We start from the raw sequence: 27,702 nt of genomic DNA on the forward strand, positions 1-27,702 counted from the left end.
AATATGCGATTTATAGATAGTAGGAAAACCGTCCTTAAACACCCTAAAGTAGGTTTTAGTCAGATGTGCTGTATATTTCATTGAAATGTTGTTTAGCACAAACATACCATATACCATAACAAATACAATACTCATATAAACCCTTAAACATAAGTAACCAAACCGAAACCACCTCAGTTATAATAATTAACAATTACATTCACAGTCTTATTTAATCAACAACAAAGATTTCCAACAACATTTTCCTCGTCATAAAGATACAAACAGCTTAAAAATCATAAGCCTTAATGAAAAAACGAGAAAAACATAATTACGTCAGTAATAAAGGCGGAGAAAAATTAACAAACAAATTAACATTGAAGGGTTTACCCGACTGGGGTGAACCCTTTATGATATTATGATATTACTCAACCCTTCGCCTCTCCTCGTGGCTTGGTGAGCCCACGCACAATGAATCACATTTATTTACAACGCTTTATTGAAACCCACAGTTTTGTTAAGGGAAAAAGGTATCTATTTTAAGATAATAGAGAACTTAAACGAATAACCATTAAAAGGAAAGATTATTAAACTTGTTACTACGGAAAAATAAGGAGCGATTTTTTTACTAGCGATAGATTTTTAAGGATTTTTAATGGAATATGGGGCTAACGAGTATTAAAAGATTTCCTATTTTAAAACACTTTGCCAACACTATGTAGGTATGTAAAAATTTCATCTTTAATGTAATAGCAAAAGTAGGTGTAATATCGATTCGCTGTCAAGAACCAGGAAACTTACAAAAATATTCCATAACCATTTTATCGTGACAGAGTGGGTGTATGTCTTTGTGTCAGTACAAATGTCACGGACGAGTATGCAAATACACACAACCATACGAAACACTTCGAAACGCTACGTTTACTTAAACTGAGACAAATTCACGCTCATATTTTCGTACGAATCCGCCCCCCAAGTGAGGGAAGTGAAAAAGTAAGGACGGGAAGACGAATGCCTGACGCCTAATTGGACGCAGACGTCACAAGGGATTACATGGAGTCGCTCCATCACTCCTTGGCTCACATTTGTCCGCGCCTCCGCGATTTTTGCACACTGTGCACCGAAAAATACAAGCAGACAGAAAAAAATGACAGCGCCATCAAATTTACAGATTGAAACGCTCCCGCCATCTGCATCAGTAATTGTAACTACCGAAATGAAAAAAATTAAAATGCGAAAATTTTTCGGCAATTTTTTGCGAATCAATTTGGGCTCCGATCATAAATATGCAATTATACGGTCGGCTGCTGCACGGACAGTGGCAGTGGCAGTGTGCACCGAGAGTAAACATTTCTCAATTACACCGGACAGTGGTGCGAAACGAAAAAATAAGCGGACAAAATCTCATACATATTGTACGCAACAAGCGAATTCCAATTCCCACTAGTTACGATACCAAACGAACGGGAATCGGGAATACACCACGACCTCATGGAAAATTCATTGGTTGAAATGCAATCGGGCTACGGGCACGGGTTTAGGTTGCATTTTCAAATGTTGCACTCGTTCGTGAACAACAGGCTGGCTTTATGATGTTGTGCTTTTAGTGCCTTTGTTCCTACGTCGTAATCCGTGTACCGTACGTGTGTTGTTCATGTTCTTATTTACAATGTTTCCTTTTTTTTAAGTAGTTCTCGTTTGCGGTAAAAGTCTAGTAACATAATATGGCATTCAATTTATCCATGTACTTTCTTTAGTAAGTTGAAACTGAGTCTTTATTAAATTAAAAAGTATATTCGATGGTTGAAAGGCTAATTGATCTAAGCGACATTTTTTGGAGTATTCATTTATACTAGTGGTCGCCTAGTGGCCGAAATTCGACCATATATGATTTAATTTACAATACCACTTAACGTACGTTGAAGGATAATTTTTATTTAATTCAAACTCTTTTATAAAACTCTTTTCATATGAGACGTGAGAATATCATCGCAATGTCTATCGATTTTGACGTTTTGTCAAATACGATCAGATACTATGCATGTGTGTGTAATGTTTTATTTATTGATTTAATGTACTTTATAAGCATTATTTTTGAAAAATATTAGCGCTATGCACTTCTCCTACACATAAACTATAAGTATACCAAATTTTATGCTCCTACGTCCGCGCAATTTTCGTAAAATGTGGTCCAAAGTTTTTGCATCACGTATTAATATATAGATACATATTTAGACCGATTATATACCGGTTATATGACCGACATACCGATTTTTTTCCATCAAATTATGTATATGACTCAGTATCACAAAAAAATCTCTTAAATCAATGTCTCAACCGTCGAATATTAATATCTTGAATGGAGGTATCCTCCGCAAGCGTCGGCGATACAAACATGAAAATTATGATTAAAATATAGGAAATTGTTATAAACAAATAGCATATAAAATAACTCTATACTATGAGAATTTAATTCCACAATACATTACAGTAATGTATGAACTACGATAAAGGTAATTTAACTAATTTTATATATGTATACGCACATTTGCGGAAAATCCTCCGTAACGTTATTAAAGTAAATTGGTTTTGCGAGACTATTGTACCTACTTATTGCTCAAAGCATATAACAATTTCAATGCAAATTAGTTTTAACAATAATGCTATAATCTTACGTACATTTAGATATTGTACTAAGAATTAAGTAAATACAACATTTCATATTGTCTTTCATTTGTGTAGTAAAGTTATAAATGATTATTATTGGACATTGTTATTCGAAATTTGTTGTAATATATTATGCAGTTATGATACAGAAGGAGTTTTAACAAGTAAGATCGTTTGAGATAAGTATTTAGAGTTAGAGAAAGTTTCTTTGTTCAAGTCATTTTTTGAGATTACATAACAGTAAATAGAATAAGCTTAGTTAATTAAAGTACACCTTGATGATAGCTTACTTGACAGGCATATTTGTCAAAATAATTGATAGCTATCAATATTAGGCTATATAATCTATTGGTCTGTTGCGCGACTGTCGAGTTTTAAAGGGTTCTATAGAAAAAAATAATATTACTGATATTTTCTGTTTGTTTTTTAATTCACAGTAATAGTGAGGATATGAATATATTATGGCAATAGGCTCACTTCTATTACCTGAAACCTCATACATAACCTATAACATAACTGACGTAAAGAAAAGTCAGTGTTACCCCATAAAAGGCAAGGTATTATAAAACTAATTACATCAACATTTTCATAAAAACGAAAACTGACATATTTTCATATCAACTTAATTTTTTCCAAGTCGTATCTTCTTCGTAACACTAGGAAATACTTCAACAAAGCTCCCACGTTCGTGGGACAGTCGCGTTGTAGTGTGATTATACGCACGCTCGCTCATTTTGCTCATTAAAATTTTGTCTACGTTTGTCGTCGGTCGGACCACTGGGGTTACGTGTAGCCTAATTGCGTATAATCTAGCATCCGTCGGTCGTTGTATGGGAATTTTAGTCTTTATGTTTGTGACTTGTGAGAGGAAATATTGTACGTTTGGGTATCTAATAAGAAGGATGTAGTAATGAATGGGATTCGTAGTGGAATAACTAGTTGACCCATTCAGGAGTTGGTCAATTCTTTTTCTTTTAAACATTGCTTTTCAATAGGATTTAGTCACGTGTCGTGGGTGCGTTTTCAAACATATAAGTTCACATATACATGACATTCAGCCTCTAAACAATAATTTGTGGTGGTAAAATCACATTAAATGGGGAATCAAAGACGGTGACAGACTAAACAGCGCGCACACATTATTTTTTTATAATCGATGTCATAAGTTCACAGAATTTCAAAAATGACTGCATTAAATAATCTAATTCATTTTAATAACATATTAAGGAAAATTTTAAAAAATAGGATGTAACACAAACAACTTACTCGACAAAATAATATGTTACCTGAAGAAATAACAAAAAGAAAACTATTGACCAATAAAAAATAAGAAAGCCGCTTTTCGCTGAATTCATCTTGCGTTAAAACTACAAAGTAATTTGTGTCTCGGGGCCGTACACACATTAAAAGCTTGTGAACATTTGCTTGCTATCATTTTCTACATTGTTGGAGAAGCTATTATTATTGCGACTGTAAAGAAAGACATTGGGCAGGCAGTGGAGCTCATCGCATTGTGGATAAATTCTCTTCTCTTTGATGTGAAGATGGAATTTTCGAAAACTGAAAATCTTATTAACGTTAGATCATTATTATTACACACTGCATTTTATTTGTTAAGCCTAATAAATTTTTAGAAGTAATTTATTTCGCTGGTGTGGTCAATCCCATCGTGTTCAAAGACGGTAAAAGTTTGTGAAGATGGGCTTCCTATCGTTTTCTTTTACTCGTCCCGTCGGCCTAGCTTTGTTTACCAAGGTATTTTACCCGCATACTTCAAATTAAAAAGTTACTTACGTATAGGGATGATGACGGGGTATGAAAATTCAAAATCTATTTGGTCCATCAGTTAAAAAATGAAAAAATATAAGATACCAATACCTACTTACATAAAACGAATTGAAGTTTATAAGTGGGAGCAAATACGTCGTTACTATGTATAAAATGTACCTAGAAGTGACGTCACGCGATTTCATATCGATATATCTTCGAAAGCATTTGTTTTTGTAAGCATATAAAAAATAAAGAAACAAAGAGGATGCATCTGTCGACACCTTTAGAGATCAATTTGAATTAGCATAGATAAGAGATTTATTTTATAGCATAGTAATACCTATGCATTTAATATTTATGCAAAAAATATACACACATGCAATACCACTTAACATAAACGGGGATTCTTCTAATCTTTTTGAAGCGAAAAATATAAATTGCAATATAATATTTTATGTAGTCGGGTCCCGTCTCAGGGGGAGGCGCGGGATATTTGTGCCCATATATTTACACTTTTGAAATACGACCGAGTTTATAGCATCGCGCGTTATGGATTGGCGATAAAACATATCAACTTGTGGATTACTTATACTTAAGGTTATATATACCCTGAGTATTTCGTATTTTCTGGAATTTGTCAAAGGTAACATTGGATGGAAAATAGACGAATGCTTTTTTTGGAGATTCTAAAGAAACATGACATTTTACCAGTTATTTTACTTATTTGGCTCACCAACAATTATTTACACGGTAGAAATATGAATTACATTCATCATAAGACAAATACTTGTGTAACAATCTTACAGTTAAGTAGGTAGAAGTATTCGGAGCTGCGGACTACCTAGCGGGTTTACCGGGGCTGCAGTTTGAAAACCAGGAGTAGGGACGGGGTAATTTTTAGTCAGTAAGAGTGTTACACTTCCACTCGCCTCGCCCAAAGCGGGAGAAGCCAATGGATGATTTTCTCGCTTTAAAAAAAGTAGGTGGAAGTGTTTTTGCTTAGATATTATTATTTTTTCAATCTTCATTTTAATAGAAGCGACGAAGAAGAATAATTACACGATTGTACAATATATGGAATCTGTTTTCTGGAAAACAACAATTATACTTTTAGATAATTGTTGTTTTTAGTCTTTAGTCTAACTATTATTAAGAAAAATAACACTGTTCATAAATATGTTATTTTTGTCGGTTCGCTTGAAGTTTTGCAAAGGAGATGGATGAATGAACTAATATTGATTGTCTAAATTTTATATTTTTTCCTTTTAATTTTTATAATATATTGAGCAGTGTAATTAATTTTTTATACCGTTCTATTCAAATAAATAAATATAATATCTAAAAATATAAAATCGTTTAGTAAATGGATGTTTTCACAAACAATGTTTTACAATTCTCAATAATCATTATCTATGATAATAATAGAATTAAACTGCGCTTCTAATGAAATGTCAACATTTTTATGTAAAAAACCGTTTAAAATCTAGATTAATAGCCTCGAAAAATGAGGCCATTTCATTATTAAACTCTATAATAAAATCATAATTCACCAAACCGCTTAACATTTAATTTCCATTTAGTATTATAACGGACTAAATAGTTTACCAAAGCAAACGAAGACAGGTAAGGCAATTCCAAATTAATATGCAAAGCATTATGAAATCTAAACCAACCGCAATAATGCCTCCGAACATAAACAATTACTGAACTAAAGCTAACCGATTAAGAAAACCCCATTCTACCCGCAAAGGGGAGCACTGGCAATTTCACACATGTAAAATAATATACGAAAGGCAACCCCAGAACGTATCATCGCATATTGGTTGCCGTCAAATTTTCATAACGCCAACGATCCCGTCTCTCCCCGCGGGAAATGTGGGCGAAGAGGCTTTTGAGGGGAGGTGCGGGATATTAGACATGTGTGTGTTAGTGTATCGATGATTTTGTGGCACGTTTGATACGTAAGAATGGTGCTATAAAATTCTAGAGTGACGATGGAATAAAAGTGTGATGTGTCGTGAAAAATGTAATTTTAATGCTGTTTATGTTTTTTTGTTTTAAAGTGGTGCCTTTAATTGGGTATTAAAATACATTTCTAGGTTTTTAAATGTAAGCATATACAGGTTTTACTTATATCCTATAGTTTGTTTTTTTTTTAGAATATTGCTTTAGGTACATCACACTAATATTATAAATGTGAAAGTTTGTTTGTTAGGATGTTTGTCCGTCAATCACGCTGGAACTACTGATGAAATTTGGTATACAGATAGGGTATGAGTACTATTCTGTGGTATGAGCTGATTTGGGTGATAGGACTTTTTATTCCACGGGAACACGGGCGAAGTCGCTGGCAGAAGCTAGTATTATAATAAAAAAGTAATTTTATTAAAGAACTTTAACTTTATTGAGAATTATCTAAGATTCGTAGCAATTGGCATTCCATTGTCTCTGCCTACCCCCATGGAAGACAAGTGAAAAGTTATGTATGTATATTTTATTAAAGGTAAATAACAAATGTGTTGTAGAAACATACTATCACATATTTAAATGACGTACAAATCACATTTTTTCTTATCTTTAAGACATAAGAGAGGTGCCGTCGGCATTTGCCATTTATTCTGGCAGACTCAAGCTAAAACGGCACGCGTAACACTATCTAAAAATCTACATGATTTCGGATTACCTTCAAAGAGTATATAAAACAAATTCCTAATTAAAATAAAGTAATAAAAACCAAGAAAAACATTGATAAGCACTCGTAACATTCTAGTATCTTGATTTTATAGTTTTTTTACATGTTTTTTCTTTAATGTGTTTCCAACTTTAACGTATGGTTATAAAGGCGAAAAGACTTATTCGTCAACTCGGCCGCAATAAACTCGACCGCGCGGTCGAGTTGGGAAGATTTAAATCTACCTATTATTTCATTGTGCATCTCGACCGTAGGAACATTCACTATGCGGTCGAGTCGACCCGGCAAATTTTTGTGATTTTTTTTTATTCGTCATCTCGACCGAGTACAAAATGTACATTCGAGTAGAAAATGTTTAAGGCATGTCATGGAAAGATTTATTTTGTTAGGCAAATTAAAATGCGTGCTATGCTAACACAAACATTGTAGATGTTTCATTAGAATCATCCTTTAGTTTTGTAAAATGTAGCATTTTAATCATGACCTTACATATATCCTGATTAGTTAAAATAGTTTTGTCTCTCTCTCGCAACTTGGAATTTTTATCGGTGGAAAGAAATGAACCTAATACTCAACTGAGCAATGCCTGATTAAAAAACATCTTTTTATCTGTCCTTAATTCAAATTTTAAGTTATTTTATATTATATAATATACCCAGAAGAACAAAAATTTAATTAGAAACGAAACACTTTTGTATATCACTGTACAATAATGCCTCATATTTTCAATGTCGGTCGAGTTGACGAATAAAAGATACGAATAAATAGCTTCATCAACTCGACCACGTGAATCTGCCGAGATGCATAATAAAAAAATAATTAATGTTTGAATTTCTCGACTCGACCGCGCAGACGAGTTTATTGCGGCCGAGTTGACGAATAAGTCGGCGAAAATTGTTTAAAGAAATTGTGTGATAATTTGATGTGCTGTTTACTTAGATAGATAAGCGATATAAACATAAGCATACGTGTCTTTAGTTACCTTGATGTTGAGATAAAAATCTATTTAATAATCTGGTGTCTATTAATATTATTAGGATTTAAATAAATAACTGGTTGAGTCGAAAATAATTATATAATTAGGATTTATTTTCGTACATTTGTTTAGTAAACTAAATATTTAGTATATTAAACATATGGTGGAAATAGGGTGGCCTGTTAAATAAAAAAAAATCTACAATATTTATTATTATATGACTACAAAGAATTATTTTGAAATGTAAAATGTATTTTAAACTTTGAAATCGAGTGACCGTTTTTAAACGCCGCCGCGTGTGCCGTGCCGTCGGAAAACATAATCACCAAGAAGTATGTATCATGGAAGTATTATGTGCGATTCCTAAAACAGATATACCATTACTATATACTTAGGTACTTCTAAATATAAACACCACAACATAACTTTCCATAGGGTGGATGACAATTTAATTTTAATGTCCGTCTTGTAGATTATTTTAAAACCTTAGATGTATACATATATTTTATTTTCTTACGGAAACAAATACTTTCAAAGATATATTGATTTCAAATATCGTGTGTCGTCACTTCTACACACGTAATATACGTAGATATGACGTATTTGGTCTCACTCCTAAAGTTTAATTCGTTTTATCTAAGTATTGTTATCTTATACGACAAAAAAAACAAAACATGTCTATAATAATTTTATTATAACTTTCGTGAGACATACTAAATTAATTATTACAAAATAATTAAAACGTGTCTAATATTTCTTCATTACCTAACTGACGGACTAAATAGATTCTTAATTTTTAATTTTCATACCCTGTCATCATCCCTATTACACCAATAGACATAAAAATAAATACAAAAACCAAAAACCTAAAAAGTTCTCACGACTATTTAAGTCCTAACCAGCAAACTCCTCTTACATAAAATCCTTATAAAATAATGACAAATGATTACACCAGCTAAGACTGTAAGCAATCACTTTATTTACCTTGACCCAATTGTAACGGTGTTCATTAAATAAAATAATGGAATAGAGTCAATTCGTGCAGACTCAGAACGTAGGAAAATTACTATGAATTAATGTTTGGGAGCTGTGGTTTTGCCGGCCATCGTGAAGCTTCTCGTGGGATATGATTCATCTAGTTTCTGTGCAAACGACAGTGGATACAGCTAGCTTAAGCGAGAAAAGGTTTTTAACTTCTCATATATAAGGCACATAGAAAACACATTACGTCTCCCGTATGTCTGTGTTTCGGCATCACATCGCACATCACACAACGACATAGCATATGGTCACTCCAGACCACAAGGCTCTTCTCACACGGAGAAGGTTTGAGAATTAATCAGCACGCTTGCTCAATGTGGGTTGGTTGGTGGCGTTCTGACATACCAAGGACAAATCTGGTATATATAGTCGAAGATAATATACTGAAGATATCGGCACAGATACAGATACTTAATAAGTTAATAACTGAAACTACAAATTCTGACTGTTAAATAATTACAACATACTTAAACTAACAATTTCCTATTCTATTTATCATTCGTTTAAAATAATCTACATTATTTTTTAAAAGACACAATATCTATTTACAAAGATTAGTTATCTTAATATAGGCCTAAATCAAAGTAACAACTCGTTGATGTCTTTAGTTCGTAGGTTAGGATAACGGCCATATTATGAAAGATATTTAATGTAATAATATTAACGAATATGACGCATATTGTTCGGTTACCGGATAAAGCAAAACTATAGCATTTTGATGAAATTTTGTTAAAGACAGGGTATGATCTAACTTGCGTGATAGGATACTTTATATCCCACGAGAATGCGGGTGAAACCGCTGGCAGAAACTAATAATAAAAAAGGTAATTTTATGTATTTATTTGTTTCTAAGTTTATATTTTAATTAAATAAATTTATATTTATACAACACATAAACAAGTTACCCACGTATCTCTATCGTTTAACTATCAATACCGTATCTAGTTTATTTCTTAATCTTGATCTTCCGTCGCAAGCGCAACATCTCTTCAGTTTAAACTAACTAGTTCTACAACCTCTGAGGGCGTAGTGCGAGTATTTTAGGTACCTACGCGTTTGGCCCTCTGATTGGTTCAATAATACTCGTAGGTGTAAATAACGCTCGTGAAAATTAAAAATCTATTTAGTCCATCAGTTAAATCATGAAGAGATTTATTAGACCCTTATTTTTTATTTCGTTGTATTGTAATATGACAGACAAAACGGATTTAAGTTTAGGAAGAGAATGTAGGAGGTCGCCACGTTACACCTTCTCTATAAAATAAAGTAAATCGTGACGTCACACAATATTCCACATTAATATCTTTGAAAGTATTTAATTCTGTCAGAAAAGAACAATATTCAATAAATTTTTTGAACAACTAATTTTTTTATTAATTTTCAGACGGTTATTAAAATTGATGTTCAAACCTTCTCCGTGAGGCTAATTATAACATCAGCAGTGACTTATAGGCTGTTGACGCAATGTGAATCAGAGGACTAAACGCAGTAACGTTTAAAAAAACTCGCACTAGGCCCTCTGAGGATGCGTTACATCTCAAGTCTACAACTATCAGTAAATTGATAATTTAAGAGTATGCTCACTGCACTATCTTAGTTTACGATAAGATATATAATTTAAATCTGTCTATTAATAGTTTAACTTTAATTAGGTATATTTGTTTGTATGTACGCTGGCTAGAAACTCAAGCATTGATGTTCTGATTTTGGTTTAATAATGTGGAAATAGATATTATTGTTTAGATTTAAAAGTATAAATTACAACGCTTCCTTAAAGTGAGTCTTTTGCTTAAAAAAGTTAACAAATACTGAATTATAGATGATAGCCTATAAGTGCCCACTTCTGAGCAAAAGCCTTGAGAAGGTTTGAGCATTAATTGTCACGCTTGCTTAAAGCGGATTGGTGTGAAAGCTATTATATAATTTATTTTGGTAATACTAAAAATCTAGATAAGTATTAAACCTTTTCTTTATCTAACACTTAAAGATTTCGAAATCATATTTTCTTTCATATTTACCGCGACAGACGTACAACTATTTGTGGCCGACTACCTAATTTTCTTCACCGACAATTTTTGCCGCAAAAAAAAACAAAACTGTTGCACCGCACTGGCGGTATACACAGCTCAAGTTGGCCAATAATATAAAAAGCGATAATAAAACAGCTCAATGATCACTAATAGACAGAAGTACGGATTAGGTAAAATTGTGCGGTGAAAAGAAAGAGACCTGGTAACGGAAATGATAGCAATGATTACCAACTATCCGCGGTAAGACTCATTACCCTGTCTATTGATTTCACAAAACGATCACCGTTTTTCTTAACATAACTGGCTCGCCTTTCTAAACGGTCGACAATCAACTAACGTGGTTGCTTAAGACTTAAGAGGAAATAAACGCTTTTTTTGCCATATTATAACTGTTGAATAACTGTTGTTCGCAATATTATGATGTTTGACAAAAAATAATTATGTCGCTTATTGTACTGGAGATTAATGACGTTCAGGCTTATGAGTTTGTTTTATGTTTAATGAGATCGAAATGAGAGCGCGTTTGGTGTTGTGATTGGTTGGTTCATTCCCGCTGGCTAATCAGACTGCCAAGTGCGTTCTCGTTTCGATTACTTTAAACGTAAAGCCAACTCATACTAAGGGTTAATGGTTGTAGATGTCTAATATTTTTATAGTTGTAAGGGATTTTAAAATACTATAAATAATAAAATAGTATGCTGAAAACCGCATTAAAATCGGTTCAGCTAAAGGCGAGATAATCGCGCACAAACATACATGCATACAGGTCAAATTGAGAGCTTCCTTTTTTTTGAAGTCGGTTAATAAGCCTTATTCTGCTCTAAAACACGTATGGGAACATAATATAAATTTATTTGTCGCCAGCACACGATTTATACAGACGTCCAACAAATATATTTTGGTTCATATAAAACTATTATTGCTTTTCCGATATTTCTAACAGTAGATTTATAACACTACATAGGCTTAACCAATTTTCGCTAAAAAGGTTCTGTCAATAATCATTCAAATTCATGCTCGCATTTGTGCCCACCGAACCACTTAATTTTTAATTTATGTTTGTGTTTAATTACCCTTGAATATTCATACTAACAACTCATAAATTCTATTTGCAAGAAAACTCTTTTAAGATTTACGTAAGAAAACACTTTTTTATAGCTTTTTATTATCATTTTCCTAAACCCAATCCATTTAAAATTGGACTCTTTGATCGTAGACTGAGAGTATAAAATCAAACTAAATTCTGACGTTAACCTAGACTACTGATTAATCAACCCATAAACTGTTTACCTAAACAGTTAATCAAAGATTATGTTAATCTGCATTTAACGATTTTTTAATTCCCAAATGGTGTAACGACAAAAGTGTTTTAGTGTATGAAGTGCAATAAAAAATTTAATGGCCTCATTAAAAAAAAAGATCATTCGGCGCCAAACGTCATGTCATTTTTTTTCTTTTTTTTTCAGGTATTTCCGATTCACGTACGGATATGGGGATTCGGAGTAGCTATTGTCTCAATTATATAGTAAGTCTAACCGCTTCCTCTTTGCCGGTGGTCGCAAAAAGTAGGGACTGCACGCGTCGGGCTGCGGATCGCTTTTTTGTGAATTTGTTTTGAGTAAATTGGCCGGGGTTGGGTGAAAAAAGTGTGGGATTTTAGCTTTGGTTTTTCTAGTAGAAGGATAATGTTGTTAAGTGTGTTTACGTAAATGTGGTGGTACTTGAAGTCAAGAGGTATGATAGTAACAATAACCTATTGCAAGGATATGAGTGTGACTGTAAATTGTGGAAGACCTTAAAATTTGAGTCGAATACAGGACATATAGTACTTGTTTGAAACAATCATGAGTATAAAGAATACATTTCAAAACTCCCATAAAATAACAATGACGCAACCATCTCCATCAATGATTCTAAAATCACTCAGGACAACAAATCACCAAAGCATCCGGTTCAATACTAACAAACGTCAATCGACAATCCACAAATTACCCACGGCAACACTAACAGTGGAACTTAACAACCAATTTTCTGTCAGGATGAGTAACATGACAAAAAATCTGTCCCCAACCGAACCGACCGGCGGCCGACGCGACAAATTACAGAACGGGGCGCCTTCAATCTCGCCTCGAAGGACCAAAAAAAGGGAAAAAGAAATAGTTCTCTAGGTGTGTCATCGCTTCGCACGCGAGGGTAATTGGGCCAGAGGACATTGGCACCCGATTTCGAACCTTTTTTTATAAAAAAACAAAGAAGGAAAAACACGTCCAAATGTAACAATTTTCGATGTGGATGTATTTGCTTTTTTCGATCCTCTATTATTTAGACTCAAAGGACCAATACCAATGCCAATGTAATGGGTCAACTTGACAATACAATTGCGTTTTAAAAATGTCATCGGTATGTTTTGGAATGAATTAATTTGTTTTATTACCGTCACATCTTGACAGGACACGAAAGGTGTAAACGAAGCAATGATACGAGTTACAAATGGGAAACCAATTAAGCAAAATATGACAAGTGATTCGACTAATTGAAGAACACTAAAAAAAGTGAATTCGATTAAAATATTCAGGTCAAAATAATTAATATAAATTGAATTCCAATTAGTGAAATGAATAAATACAATTTATTACGAGTTTATAACAGGGAGTATATGAGACAATTCAATATATTTCTTATCAGTCTCATTAACCTCTTTAACAGATCTGACATTTGACTCTTCGTCTATGATAGATTAATTATAATTAATTTACACTAGTGGTACATCAATCAGATATCAGTAATTGAATAGACCTACTGCATTGTAAATTATTAAGTGTACTATAATAATGGTTCAGGAAAATATTTTTAAATAAGTAATATTAAACTGTGAGTTTTCAAAATCCAAGAAAGAATTTTAGACTTACCGTTCAATCGGTCCTTAACAATTTGATGTGCGAACGCCGCTGCCGCTGCTTGCCTCATCGGGTCCATGGTGACTCCCCAGGCACCCAACGCACCCAGAGCTCTATGTGCAGGCACTCTAACAACCCCAGGGTTACTCGAGAACCCATAACCGCCACCAATCCCCAACCCAGGTCTCAACAACAGTCCAGAATTTGGATATAAACCGGGAGTATGCGAAAAGTTCAAAGGCAAACCAGAATTGTCCTTCCCTTCGTCTTTAGCACTCTCTGATTCAGTGTCCTGATCACTTCTGTCGTCACTTTCCCCTGAATTTCGTCGCTTATCTATATCTTCGAATTGTTTCCCTAAAAGCCGAGATATGCTGAAAGGTAAGTTCACCCTCGGTTGGGTGTCAGTCATATGCTCGTTTGGCGAATCGTGATATCTGTCATGGTAACTGTGTTCGGAATCCCGGTCTTCTGATGCTATACTCCTATCGCAGTGGCCCGACAGCCTGCTGTCAGAGTCCACATTGATCTCCTCTTGATCATCATCAGAGTGCACCGAAGACATTTTTACCAAAGTTCTTAAAAACGACTTTTTAAAACACTGACACAAAATTTAGTCTTCACCGATACATTTGGTAGCAAAACATTTTTTTTTTTATAAACACCAATATTTAGATCAATGCGATATGAAATCCGAAATAAGAATGGAACATACGAACTCGAGTTTCTTATTTGAAAAAGCTCAGTTGGCGCGCTACGCTCGACCGCACGCTACCGAATCGTTACACAGTGTATCGGCCAAAACGAGCCAATCAGCAGTATCCCCACCGCTTTTCGAAATTCAAACGCGATAGTTTGACCGCACAAACGCCTCAACTATGCCCGTTGAGTGGAACAGTTTCCAACAAAAGCTTAATACGATTTCCAAACATAAAAACTCGTTTGGACTCACTAACTTAAACAGAACGATTCGCTGCGTCCCTTTCGTGGCTCGTCTCGCTTCAATTGAGTCCCCCCATGATGGAATTAACAAAGCAATTTCGACTCTATGTCTTGGCCGATAGAGTTTATAATATTGTAAAGCGTGATGGTCTTTGGCACATTTTTAGTGGTCTTGTAACAAGGTAAATACGACCAAGAATATTCGTGCGATAGAGACAGCAACAAACTTTGCCGAAGCCTTTGCATGCGTTAGAGTAGGCAAGGTATATGTCTGTCAGAGGGCGTGGCCTTTTTCTTGTAACGCGTCGTTTAAATCCAGTTATGGCCTGACAAATGGTGTACATATTAAGGGGGGCAATGTTAGGAAACTATTTTTGAATCTTTTAAGACAGTTAAATTATTTACGTTCGGCGGTCGACCGACCTCCTCTATAGTAGACAATGCACTTTATAATAAAATAGATCCCAAGTTTCATGTTATGGCCATAGATAAGTAAGGATAATGTATTGCTGAAGATAGCTACTTTATTGTATTGTATTCGACAGTCGGAGTGGTAAAGGGTGTTAGATTATGGTTTTGTATGATACGGGAACTCTTATTCCTTTTGTTGTAAAGGCTGATCACGGTAAAAGGTATGACGTAATAGAATGTATATTGAATTTGCAATGTCATAAATGTTTGAGCGATCCCGCTTTTTCGGTGGAGCGGAGAGCCTTTTAAATTATTTTTGAATAACAGAATCTTGATTTAGTTTATATTTTGTTGGTTTTATATTAGATGCTGGAATTAAGGTTATTATTATATAACAAAAAAAAACGGTGCTACGAATTATGTTAGTCATTAAGTTTACGACTGGTTATTTAGGTGTCCTTTCCAAAATAATTCTGAATTAAAATGAAAGGTTGATCAATTGATTAATTACTTAAAGCATTGATTAGTGATTAACAGTGACATTAGTGCTTTATAGTTTAATTGATTATCATTTTAAATTAGTTAAAGCATTATTAGTGATTAACAGTAGATATTTGTTTATTAAGTTATAGTTAAATTATTTGCGTCGGTCCTACGATCAACCCTTGCGGTATCCAGTTTTAGTAATCTTTATTATTTCATAGATATTTCGTATCAAAACTTACTTATTTGTATTTACGTATTCAAAGTTTATTTGAAACAGCCCTAGCCTTATTGAGGTAAAACTATGGTATAATACAAATGCTTTAAGAAACTCCATCGAATGCTGAAACTAATTCCTCAAAAATCTAATATGGGCTAATATTTCTTTTGTAATTGATTTTCGTATTCTTCAATCTTAATAGTTTAAAATGAGATTTTTTTATTGTGTTACATATTTATGGCTTTTAAGCCTTGTTGCATAAATTCTGTTTTAGTGCTTGTTAGCTAAAACATAGTTTGACATATATCGTAAGGAAAATATGTACAAGTTATGGCAGTGGCGCTTATAGAAAATTAGTGATATTAGTCTAAGTTTGATATTTTCTAACTAGTAACGGACCTAAAGCTAATTTTGATATTGTAAATTAATAAGCACGCATAATGTCGTTGTGGTCGGAGGTTAAAGACGTCCGCATGCATGAGGGTTCGAAACCTACCAATGGAGATTATTTTCCTTATTACTGATAATGTTTTGAGTTCTGTACTGAAAACACTAATAATAAATTACTACACCTGACAAAGAAATACTGAGCACGACTGCACTTGCAATTACTAAACCAAATTGACAGACAATATAAAATATTATATTAAGTACATGGTACTATGGTATCCATTTTGATCGTGGAATTTTATCCTTCAGCCAAAAAGCAACAGAAAATGTAAAACAATTAAGTTCATAGTAACAACAGTACTAATTTTACCTTATTTTATTTTATCCTGATTTGTGATAATTTTTTTATATTTTGAAGATATTGCAAATACAAACGGTAATGCAACAATAATTCAAATTCAAATTATTTATTGTCGATCACAGAATTGTCCATTTCTCGGTCTTAAACATTTAAATAGATCAGTCATGTATGTGTGCCCACCCTTTGAGCATACAATAGTTAGGTAGGAGTATGGGTAGCGCATTATTATCTTAAAAACTACAATTTTATTATTTAGATTCAGATTTCAGCCATGATCGTCCCACTGCAGGGCAAAGGCCTCCCTACCTTCCTTCCACTCCTCTCTGTTTAAAGCTTTTTGCGGCCAATCCTTGTCATAACTGTTGAGTTCGTCCATAAATATAATATAAATATAATACAATTTCATTATGTCACATAAAAAAAATAAGTATTACACATCAAAGAGTCCACTGATCACATCATGACTGATGGAGTATATAATATACTGCAGCAGTGATTTATCCGATAAAAAGTATTTTATAGAGTAGTAGCACTTATCCACCAACAGATTATGGATTTTTTAAATTTATCATCATCATTATCATCAGCCTGTTCTCGTCCACTGCTGGACAAAGGCCTCTCCAATGACACGCCACTGAGCTCGATCTTCAGCTTTAGGTATGTGCACATCCAATTACTACCAGCCACCTTGCGGATATCGTCACTCCACCTAGCTCGGCGCCCTATATTGCGCTTGTCTATTAAATTTATTATTTTTTATTATTTCAGAAAATCTTATTAAAGATGCGTGCAGCCATACAGGAGATACTTTCATGCATAAGAGAGTCTCACTAGCTACTGTATGCAGTTTGTCTTTGCGTCGTATACGCGTGTAATGTTTATATTCTACATGTCAATATGATTTTTTACAAATACTGCGACCTCAAATATGCATATTTATCTTTTTAAATATAGTTTACATGAGTCAGTTTCACTGAGATTAAATATGGTCCTAATGCAACATTTTTGAGCAACAAAAGCGCGCCAAAAATTACCTTCATTTTAGTCAATTTTGTGAATTATAATTATTAGTAGTCTGTACTAATATACTTACTGTAATCATAAATATGGACATAATAATATTATAAATATGCCTAACATGGGTAATTATTATTATTGTTTAATTTTGATACCTTATCTAAATAAGTATACAATTTATAACTTCTCAACTTCAAATACGTAAGTAGATAATAGACATATTAATTACAGCGCCATCTAGCGGTGAATAGAAAATGAAACATACACGACTTCGTGCAGAGCCATCTTGCGGTGAGTAGACATAATGCTAAGACAACCTGGCTGACTGGACAGGGAATTTCAGCGGCAAGGGTTGTTCACGATAAATGAATTTTCTCATTATTTAGAATAAATACACATAGTTTAGTAATACGTAGGTAGTATATTTATCTATTAATTATAGTACATGGGACAGTCATAAATGAAGTACAGTAGCAATTATATTCATAAAACCAAAGTTCCCAAATACATATTTTCAAAATCCAAAAATTGTAATATATTTTAAGTAAGATTTTTTATGCATAAATATATAGCAGGATGTTACAGGCATTTTATTGCCCTGCCTAAAACATAGCCCTAAGTAGGTTCACTAAATCAATACTATCCGCTGAATGCCACAAACTGCAAGATTCAAGTAAAAGTATCAAAGTTAAATCTTTACTGGTTTCCCTCATGATAAAATTCAATAAAGTCAACCAGGCATGTTATTAAAACCCGTTTTAGAACTGGCGCACACTAGGCGATGAATGGTCCACAAATGTTGCCGGCAACAACGATTGTGGTGTATCTTTCTAACAAACTAAACTAAAGCAGCGGATTTTCCAGTCAGAGTTCAAAATCAGGGTTAATCTCCAAAACGGGCGTACTTTTTTAGAATCTTCTGTTCTAAAGCAGCAGATATTCATTTTCCAAGCCAGATTAAATATATCCGGAGTTGCGGACTACCTAGCGGGTTACCGGGGCTTCTGCTCGAAAAGTAGCACGAGACACGGGGTTGTTTTTAGTTAGTAATATTCTGCCTCTCCCTCTCGCCTCAGCAAAAGCGGGAAAAATCATGATGGTTTTGATGGATTATTAGTCACTTTTTTCTACAGTATCGCATAGGCGCGAAGTGTCTACTTAACTATGTAGGTGGTAAGTAATGATTTCTTAAATAAACATTTATTTAAAATCGACAACTAGGCAACCAAGTGTTGTACTGGGTAGTAATTTTAGTTGCCTAGTGTGCGCTTACCCAAGTCTTATCGAAGCCTATGAAGACGTGTATGTTGTTGCGACAAAGTTAAACATTTAAGAAATAAATAATTACTATGTAATTTAGGCAAATTGTTCTATTTATAAAATGTTGTTTGTTATTAATTTATTAGTGTGCATCACAACTATAGTATCTGCAAGTAAGTTCAAGTAAAATAGTTTATCATTTCATTCGTCTGTTTAAAGGTAAAATATTCTTTAGGATATAAAGTACTAGCTTCTGCTTTCGTTTTGCTCGCATTCCTGTAGCAAAAAAGTACGGGTTTTTTAAGGGGAATCATCCAATGGCTTCTCCCGGCTTCGGCGAGGCGAGCGGGAGTGTCAGACTCTTAATGACTAACAACCACTCCTTCCTATTCCTGCTTTAAAAGTACCCTTTGGCCACTTCGGGTATTGATGATAAATTAAACATAATATCATTATTGAATTGATTACAGATCCCACAGGAAGTTTTACTCCACTGCCTAATATCAATAATACACGACTGCCGACTAGGAGGATACTACGAGGTCGCACCGTGGGAGACACCAGGCCCTATATGGTATTTTGACTAAGTATTGCTTGTAATTGGAAGTAAACTCATTCCGTATAACAAGGGGCTCACAACAAAATTGACGATTTCGTCATGACTGCTGAGTGATTTAAAGACGATGATAAACATTATTTCTATGTGAAACTCAAATTTAAGAAATAACATTTCCTCTTTTATGTATACCTTCCAAAGTTCCAACTTGAAAGACTAAAACTTGAAGAAACTGAAAAGCCTAATCGTTCTACTCCATATAGGAAGCTACACTTTGGAACGAGTAAAAGCTTAATTAGAGGACTGACCAACAGACAGACATTCTTAATATTATTATATTTGACTTTGACGTTCAAAAGGGCCTTTCTGGTCTATTTGAAACAAATAATTTTGACTTTGACTTTGAATGTCTTTCGTACATTCTCCATTGCAAAAAACTTGTTGAAAATAAATAATCATCATAAGACTATGTTCCAGGTTTACTTGAGACCAGCGGCGGCAGCGGATCCAAAGATCCTGGAGACAAACTGGCTTTGTGGCGGAGTGATCATCCATGAGAGATACATCCTCACATCCGCTGCATGCATCGAGGATGCGAAACATTTCTATGTCGTTTCTGGATTATCCACGTAAATTTTAACTTTAAACAAAGATTACTTAGAGTCATATAAATGGTTTAGTGACTTCTTATAAATAAATATAAACTAGCTACTTCCGCGCGGTTTCACCCGCTGTGCTCGGTTCCTAGTGATCGTAGCGTGAAGTTTTATAGCCTATAGCCTTCCTCGATAAATGCGCTGTCCAACACAAAAAGAATTATTCATATCGGACCAGTAGTTCCTGAGATTAGCGCGTTCAAACAAACAAACAAACAAACAAACAATCAAACAAACTCTTCAGCTTTATAATATTAGTATAGCTGATATGAATTACTTACACGAGCAAACTTAAAAATTATGGCAATGGGTTTAATCATAAATGTGATATCACTCATATAATAAAGATTTCAAATATTTCTGTGGGTATCACGCTTAGCATATTGTGATTCAGTTCTGATTTAGACTCGATCCTTTAATTAATTGGAAAAAGTAGTAAGAAATTTTTAATTAGGTATAACGGAAATACTTCCACAATGATAATTTGTCTATTGAAAATCGTCAGTTACATAACTGTAACTAATATGAATAGTAAATATGAATAGTAGTTACCTACTATTCATATTTAAATTATCAATGTCTAAAAAATATAGAGCATGGTGTATCATAAGTTTTAGTAATAGATTGTTTACTTATCCCTAGTTGGTATCCTTTTCAAGAGCAAAACAACGAATGCATTGAGAATGGTGCAAAGAAAGCTGTTTGGAAGTGTGTGCCGAAATGTAAGTAGATGATACTTCCTATTGTATCGGCTTCAGTTGCGATTACACGATTAGAACAACTTACTTCTGGCAATGTCTGTTAAAGAGTACGGTCGTAAACGCACCAACGATACGGGAAAAATACTAGTGTGGGGCAATGTTAAACAAGAAGAAATTGAACACAAAATTGATGATTAAATTGGTGCATTCAAGTCCTTAATCAAAAAAAGTACGGTAACAAAGACTATTTCTTCTTAACAGCTTAAAGGCCACTAGTCATTCACAAAAAAAACGCGAGATGGCAGTGTTACAAAGATTTGACGAAAGAATAAAAAATAATAGTTAATATACTTCAGTATATAGAAAGTGGAAATATATATTTTTTTTCTTCTCTAACAAAATATTCTGAATTATTTCGTTGCGGGATCCAAGACAGTCATTATCATGTCCCTGAGACGCGTCGTACTTCAGTGTTCCAGTGTTTTCATGGTTGTATCTGATGTAGATCCTGGCTTACAGAAGTTGCAGCGCTATTAAAAAGTATACTGTACCCTTAGTACGAGTTTGCTTTATGTTGAACGAAAACAAAACGAGTGCGCGTTCGGCGCTCTGATTGGTTGGTTCATTCGCACCGGCCAATTAGAGAGCCGAACGCGCTCTCATTTCGATTACTTTAAACGTAAAGCAAACTCGTACTAAGGGTACTGTAGTAGACTGTAGACTTTTCGTTCTTTTAGCTTACTACTTCGACGGCGATGACTTCGACAATATTCGCTGGATGGTCGGTGACATAGCCGTCGTGAAGGTCGAAGACAATTTCAACTTCGAGAGAAGAATCCGTGGCTGCGACTTTATACCAAAGAAAGTGGACTTCAACAATCGATCAGCTGATTATGAGAAAGCACGTCAAGTTGGTACAATCGCTGGATGGGGAACGACTGAGCGGTTTGGTGATGTTAGTATTTTGACATTACTAGAGGTTGATTAAGCCTAAAGAGCGCTTTAGGCAAGCGCCTCATAGGTGCCTCTAACTCTCTTCGGGGCTGCCGCCTCTGTAATGCTTTTGGGCACGCGCGTTTCTCGGCGCCCCGCGCTTGGCACTTGTCTAGTTTACCTTAGGGATAATACGGCCCTGGTCACCATTGTCATCATCATCATCATTAACCAGAAGACAAACAATGGTGCAACAAAGGCCTCGCATTTACTTCTCCGCATAGAACGACAAGCCGCCTGCTGCATCCACTGGCTCCCCGCGACTGGCGGCCCTGCTCGTTACATTTGAAATGCTACAACATTACAATGACGTCACAAAGCTATACAATGCAGTGTTTTAACACAAAATTATCACCGCACACTATATTGTATAGCAAGACTCTAACCACCAGTTTTAGTACCACCAATTTTTTTTTTTTTTATAAAAACAACAAGTTATAGATAACCTGTTTATCGTGATCTCAGTTTGTATGATCTTTTTGCACATTCGACGGTAATTTTATACTGGTTTTCATAGCTTGATGTGAAGCCGTGGCAACCGCACAAATGCGTAGTGCCGCGCGCTGTCACCACATCGGAGATTTTTGAGATCATGACAGGCAGTATTTCTCTTTTCTATGATGACGCTGCATCACAAAAATTTCAGTGTTCTAGCCTCGCTCACTATTCTTCTCTAAACGTTTACCAAAATAAAAAGACCACCTTTTGCATTCCAGGAAGATTTTCAACAGACTGTGAGTATTTTTGAAGAATTAAAATACTAACAAAAAATAATCTAACCCTAGTACGTGTTAGGTACACGTACTAGGGCTATTGTGTTCGCTATGTTTTTTATACCAGTAGCCACTAAAGTATTAAATTATAACAAATGTTCCTTATTAATAAGCAACAGCCAATAACCAAATGTACTTAAATGACACGTAGCACTAATATGAAAATTTCAAATGCATTGAATAGCAACTACCAAGTATTTAGGCTTTACACTTTTAAGCCTATGGGTAAATACCACATAAATGATAAATGATATTTATTTCTGTAAGTAGGTTATAAAATAACAATTTTACACATCAATATTTCAAATAGCTAGATGAGGCCGGCATTTCCTATCCGACTACTCTGAGAAGAAATGCCGAAATGTGGGGAAATGTTGTTGACATTCAGTCTATCTTTGTGCTGCAGAAAAGAGCCATTCCATCAATTTATATCTTAGCCCTCTCTTAGGGAACTATTTAAAGAAATTAATATATTGACTGTTCCATCTCAATACATTTATGAAAATGTAGTGTCACAAAAACATCACACAGCTAAAATAAATCTGTTTCCCATCCACAGTATCGAACCACAATAAATTCTCCAGCATTGTTGGAGACAGACGTACAGTTAGTCTCAAAGAAGAACTGCAAGAGGCGCTGGGAACCTCGGTACCACTTCATCATAGACGAGCACATGATCTGCACGAGAGACAGCACTGAAGACGATGGCATGGGCACTGTTTGTTCGGTCAGTATAAAAATCAACATTATAACTCAATATTCGGATTCTAAACATTTTTTTTTTTTTGATGGGGGCAAATCATCCAATGACTTTTTCCGCCTTGGGCCAGGTGAGAGGGAGTGTCAGACTCTTACTAACTAAAAACCACCCCGTTCCTTCTCCTGCTTTTCGAGCCGGAGCCCTGGTAAACCCGCTAGGTCGTCCGCAGCTCGGATTCTAAACATTGAAGGTCGAACGTGTGTGTCAATGGCTTGATCAGTTACCTAATGTAGGAAACAAATGCCAATCAGTCAAGATGATTAAAATACAAAAAAGATGAGCTCACCACTGTCCTGCAAGTATTCCAAAAAAAGGTAACACCGCCCATGGACACTGGAAAGACCAAAAGCGTTACAAATGCGTTGCGGGCCTTTTGGGGGTTAGGAATTTGAGTTGTAGGGGAATCGGGGATTGGAAAGATTGAGGATTGGAGTATTGGGCCTCTGGTAACCTCACTATCACAACGAATTACAACGCAAGCATTGTTTCACATCGGTTTCCTGGGAGGTTGTGGTATCACTCCTTCCACGTAATGTGGATAATGAAAGATGTCACAAAACATTACTGTATATTCTAGGATCGTGAAGTCAACTGCAAAGAACTGGTTTATAGCGAGGAGTCTTCTTCTTCTTCTGATGACGATCATCAAATGAAAATCAAGAGACGAATGATGATAGAGCCAAGTCAACTAGAAGTTCACACTGCACGCCATGTCGTTGATACTAGAAGAGTACATAAAATTACTACTGGAGGATTTTGTGAGGTATACATCTGTCAAAGTTTTTTTTTTATGGAATTGTAGGCAAACCAGCAAACGAGTCACCTGATGGTAAGCGATGAGTTTCATACATTGGCATAAGATAGTTATGATAACACAAATTTCTTTTTTGTATAATAACTATCGTGAAACGTACTAACTTTAAAACGGTTTTTCACGTAAAATGCCTGAGAAGATGTATGTTTTTTCTTGCTCAGTCAGTTAGTCACGCGAGTAAACGGTTATTGCCAACTAACATTCTTTTTTATTTCAAAACTTTCAAAACAAAAATATACAGATTAAATGTACCTTGATCGGAAATTGGGCACGTATACAAACAATTTTCTTCCGTAAATATAATGAGAAAAGCTCTATTAGTTTCATCATGAGCAACGCAGACGTGGCCGCGTCTTTAGCTTTTGTTTTTATCTTAATTTACTATATGTCACAATAGTGATTATAAACAAACACGATTTTCTTCTATTACTAAGGTACTTCATCTATCTAACCTTTTAAGTCGTGGGTATAACCTGGGTGTCTTCAAAGCCCGAGTGAATAGGTTGCTTATGGGCAGACGTGCTCCATCGTAGGCCACATCATCACTTACCATCAGGTGAGATAGCGGCCAAACGTCGTCCCATTTAACAATAATAAAAAAAAAAGTAATTAAGTATCTTAACGAACAATATTTTTTCGTGTGTTAGAACGATCACGGTGGTCCCCTGATCATCGGGCAAGGCAAGAGTTCTATGGTAATAGGCGTCATGTCTGCTTGCCTCACCAAGGACATCGTCAGAAAATGCTACGGACCCTTCCTCTACACCAGCGTGTACCGCTATAGGAACCTCATCACCTGCGCCATTGACAAGGACCTTGGGTGTGTTTTCTTTATTTAACACATTGAACGCCGTGGTGGTCACCGGTGGCCAACGTTAGCGGAGGATTTGCCTTCAATCGTTTTCTATTGGCAGTCAAAGACTTAAAATATACCTACTTTAGGTACAGTCAGACAAGTAATTTGGTTTGTATGTATGAAAAGGTGAATGACTGCCTCATTGCTTGGGTGGTCGCAAGTGTAACTGTCGGTCAAGGGGTCTCAAGTTCGATTTTCGGGTCGGGCCAAGTATTATGGGCTTTTGGGCTTTTTTCGGTTTTTAGAAAATTCATCAGTCGTAGCATGGAGTCTGGAATTGTGCCCAGTATATGGCAATACGCTCACCCCCTATTACATGGGACTTATAACATACACAAATGGTGCAAAATACATTTTATTGCGGTATTACGTGCCGTAATGTGCACCTCTGACTACCTCTTCGGGGATAAAAGGCATGAAAACATTGATTCAGTAGAGAGACAATAATTAAATTGTATGGTTTTTATCGAAACCATAACAAACAAGTTTTGTAACTCGGTTACTGAATTTGGTGGGTTACTGAGCCATCTCTTTACTGTCTATCCAAAACTATGTGCTGTGCCTTCTTTATTCTATTGCTTGAATTCTTTCCTCACAGACCTACATGCAGAAGATTGCTACGGTCTTCGAAAACTCCTATGATTGAAACAACTTTTGATTGGAGCAACCATATAGATGGGTAAGCTATAGTATCTCAAATTAATCTTAGTAGTATCATGAACTCATTCGAACCCGACATTCTTTTTAAACAGCTGTATATTACTATTTGATTTTTTGGTTGAAAGTATAAGATAAACCTTTTTTTATACAATCCTACCTTGGTTAGTTTTGTGATTAGAAACTTTGATTTGTCTTACCGCAAACGGATACAAAACGAACAGACGAATCACTTGACGGTAAGCAATCGACGTCGCCTATACAATGTGATAGGGGTGGGACTTCTAACCCGTTAAGGCTGAGTACTACATCTAATTTTATCGACAAAAAAAATAATATGGGGGGTTGAACCCCTAATTGAAAATATTGAAAAATAGTGATTTTTTCGGTAAAAATAATTCACAAATGATTTTTTTTCTCACCAAAACATTGTCAAACATATGAAAAAAGTAATGAATTAGTTAGCCAAGGTTATTAGCTACCGTTTGTCGTTTTTTTTTTGTTTCTACGACGCATACAACCTTTGATATCAAAAAAAGTAAAAAAAATATTAAAATAGCCATAATTTTTAGGGGGAGAGGATTCGACCCCTTCGACCCCCGACTTTTGTCGATAAAATTAGATGTAGAACTCAGCCTTAACGGGTTAGAAGTCTCGCCCCTATCACATTGTAGATACTCACAAAATCAGAACATTACAAGGACGTTGGCGGCCTATAGGCTACTGAAGATGAGAGGAGGATTTTCTTCATCGATATGGAAACACTTAAACATGACAATTACTTTTCCAGCCCAGCTAAGGACGATCACTCAGCGCATAAAGTACGTTCTGACGATGTGGATTCCGGTTACAAAAAGTCAGTAACAAAAACAGCCGCAAAAGCAAAACCCGTAGCAACAACGACTGCAGCTGATTCTAGTGACACGTAGACAATAAACCTTAGAGTTTTAACAATAAAGTTCTTATTCGTAGTGATGTTACTCGTTTGGTTATGAGGAGATACGAGTTTTATTTACCTTATTATATCTATACAACATTATCATCATTATCCTAGTTAGTTTTTACCTTTAATATTCCATATAAATTTGGTCAAATATCATATCATTCGATCGAGTTTCATCTAATACAATAAAATAGATATCACCGATCCAAAGTTGATTAAATGGTGAAACAGATATAATGTCGCTTTCACTTACAAAAAATATACTGATACCTAAATATAGACATACACTACCAGACTACACAGTCTATCGGCGCCTATTCTGCCTACTCTAAAGCGACTCGTTCAGGACACTGCGCCAAAGTCGCTTTGACATTGATTCGCATCTATCTTGCTTTGTTTTGAAGTTGTGAATGGAAAAGACATTGCTGTACAAGACAGTTGTACAGCACATGAACGATTCGGCGGACACACACGTGCTACGCCTATCTTGCTTTGATATGGTCAAAGGCGTGAACAAATGCGAGTATGATCATGAGCGCCGCCTCTAAGGCTAAACAATGAAATGGATCATCTGCTGGTAAGCGATAAACCCCACCCATAGACCATTCCACTCCAATACCAGAGGTGTCGCGTGTAGTGTATTGCCGGCCTTACACCCGAATACTGAAATGCTACTCAATTTCAAGTTGAACTTAAATATCGTGCTATCTCTGTCATTTTATAAAGAATTGCTAGGGATAGAACTAGTTTTGAGAGCATCTTAAAATTGAGTAGCGTTTGAGTATTCTGACATTAAACACCTTAAAATTCCTTAATTAAAAGCGTAACCCAATTTAATTATATCCAAGCATGCATGA

The 27,702-nt window shown here is 35.0% G+C and overlaps 2 protein-coding genes across 2 annotated transcripts in view; one reads left to right on the forward strand and one right to left on the reverse strand.

Moving 5' to 3' along the window:
* Positions 1–14,975, reverse strand: part of LOC118270731 (T-cell leukemia homeobox protein 2) — a 36,488-nt gene extending 21,513 nt beyond the window's left edge. Inside the window, exon 1 of the mRNA XM_035586490.2 lies at positions 14,065–14,975. Within this exon, the coding sequence (XP_035442383.1) occupies positions 14,065–14,617 (553 nt within the window). The 5' untranslated portion in view covers positions 14,618–14,975. The remainder of the gene's footprint in view (positions 1–14,064) is intronic.
* Positions 14,976–19,130: 4,155 nt separating this feature from the next.
* LOC118270477 (uncharacterized) lies at positions 19,131–26,900 on the forward strand. The gene is made up of 11 exons (XM_050698205.1): positions 19,131–19,309; positions 19,607–19,710; positions 20,170–20,321; positions 20,991–21,070; positions 21,787–22,004; positions 22,759–22,776; positions 23,375–23,542; positions 24,153–24,338; positions 25,037–25,209; positions 25,844–25,924; positions 26,693–26,900. Exons 1-11 carry the CDS (start codon positions 19,258–19,260, stop codon positions 26,829–26,831), a joined length of 1,371 nt encoding a protein of 456 aa, XP_050554162.1. The 5' UTR covers positions 19,131–19,257; the 3' UTR covers positions 26,832–26,900.
* The last annotated feature ends 802 nt before the right edge of the window (positions 26,901–27,702 follow it).

This window comes from Spodoptera frugiperda, chromosome 13 (assembly GCF_023101765.2).
Source record: "Spodoptera frugiperda isolate SF20-4 chromosome 13, AGI-APGP_CSIRO_Sfru_2.0, whole genome shotgun sequence".
Classification (NCBI taxonomy): Eukaryota; Metazoa; Arthropoda; class Insecta; order Lepidoptera; family Noctuidae; genus Spodoptera; species Spodoptera frugiperda.

What these genes read in the sequence shown, in the direction of transcription:
- LOC118270477 (XM_050698205.1), top strand. Translation starts at nt 19,258, where the DNA reads ATGTTGTTTGTTATTAATTTATTAGTGTGCATCACAACTATAGTATCT. An exon ending in TTGGAAGTGTGTGCCGAAAT is followed by an intron (nt 21,071 to 21,786) that starts GTAAGTAGATGA and finishes TCGTTCTTTTAG; the next exon opens with CTTACTACTTCGACGGCGAT. An exon ending in CTACTGGAGGATTTTGTGAG is followed by an intron (nt 24,339 to 25,036) that starts GTATACATCTGT and finishes TTCGTGTGTTAG; the next exon opens with AACGATCACGGTGGTCCCCT.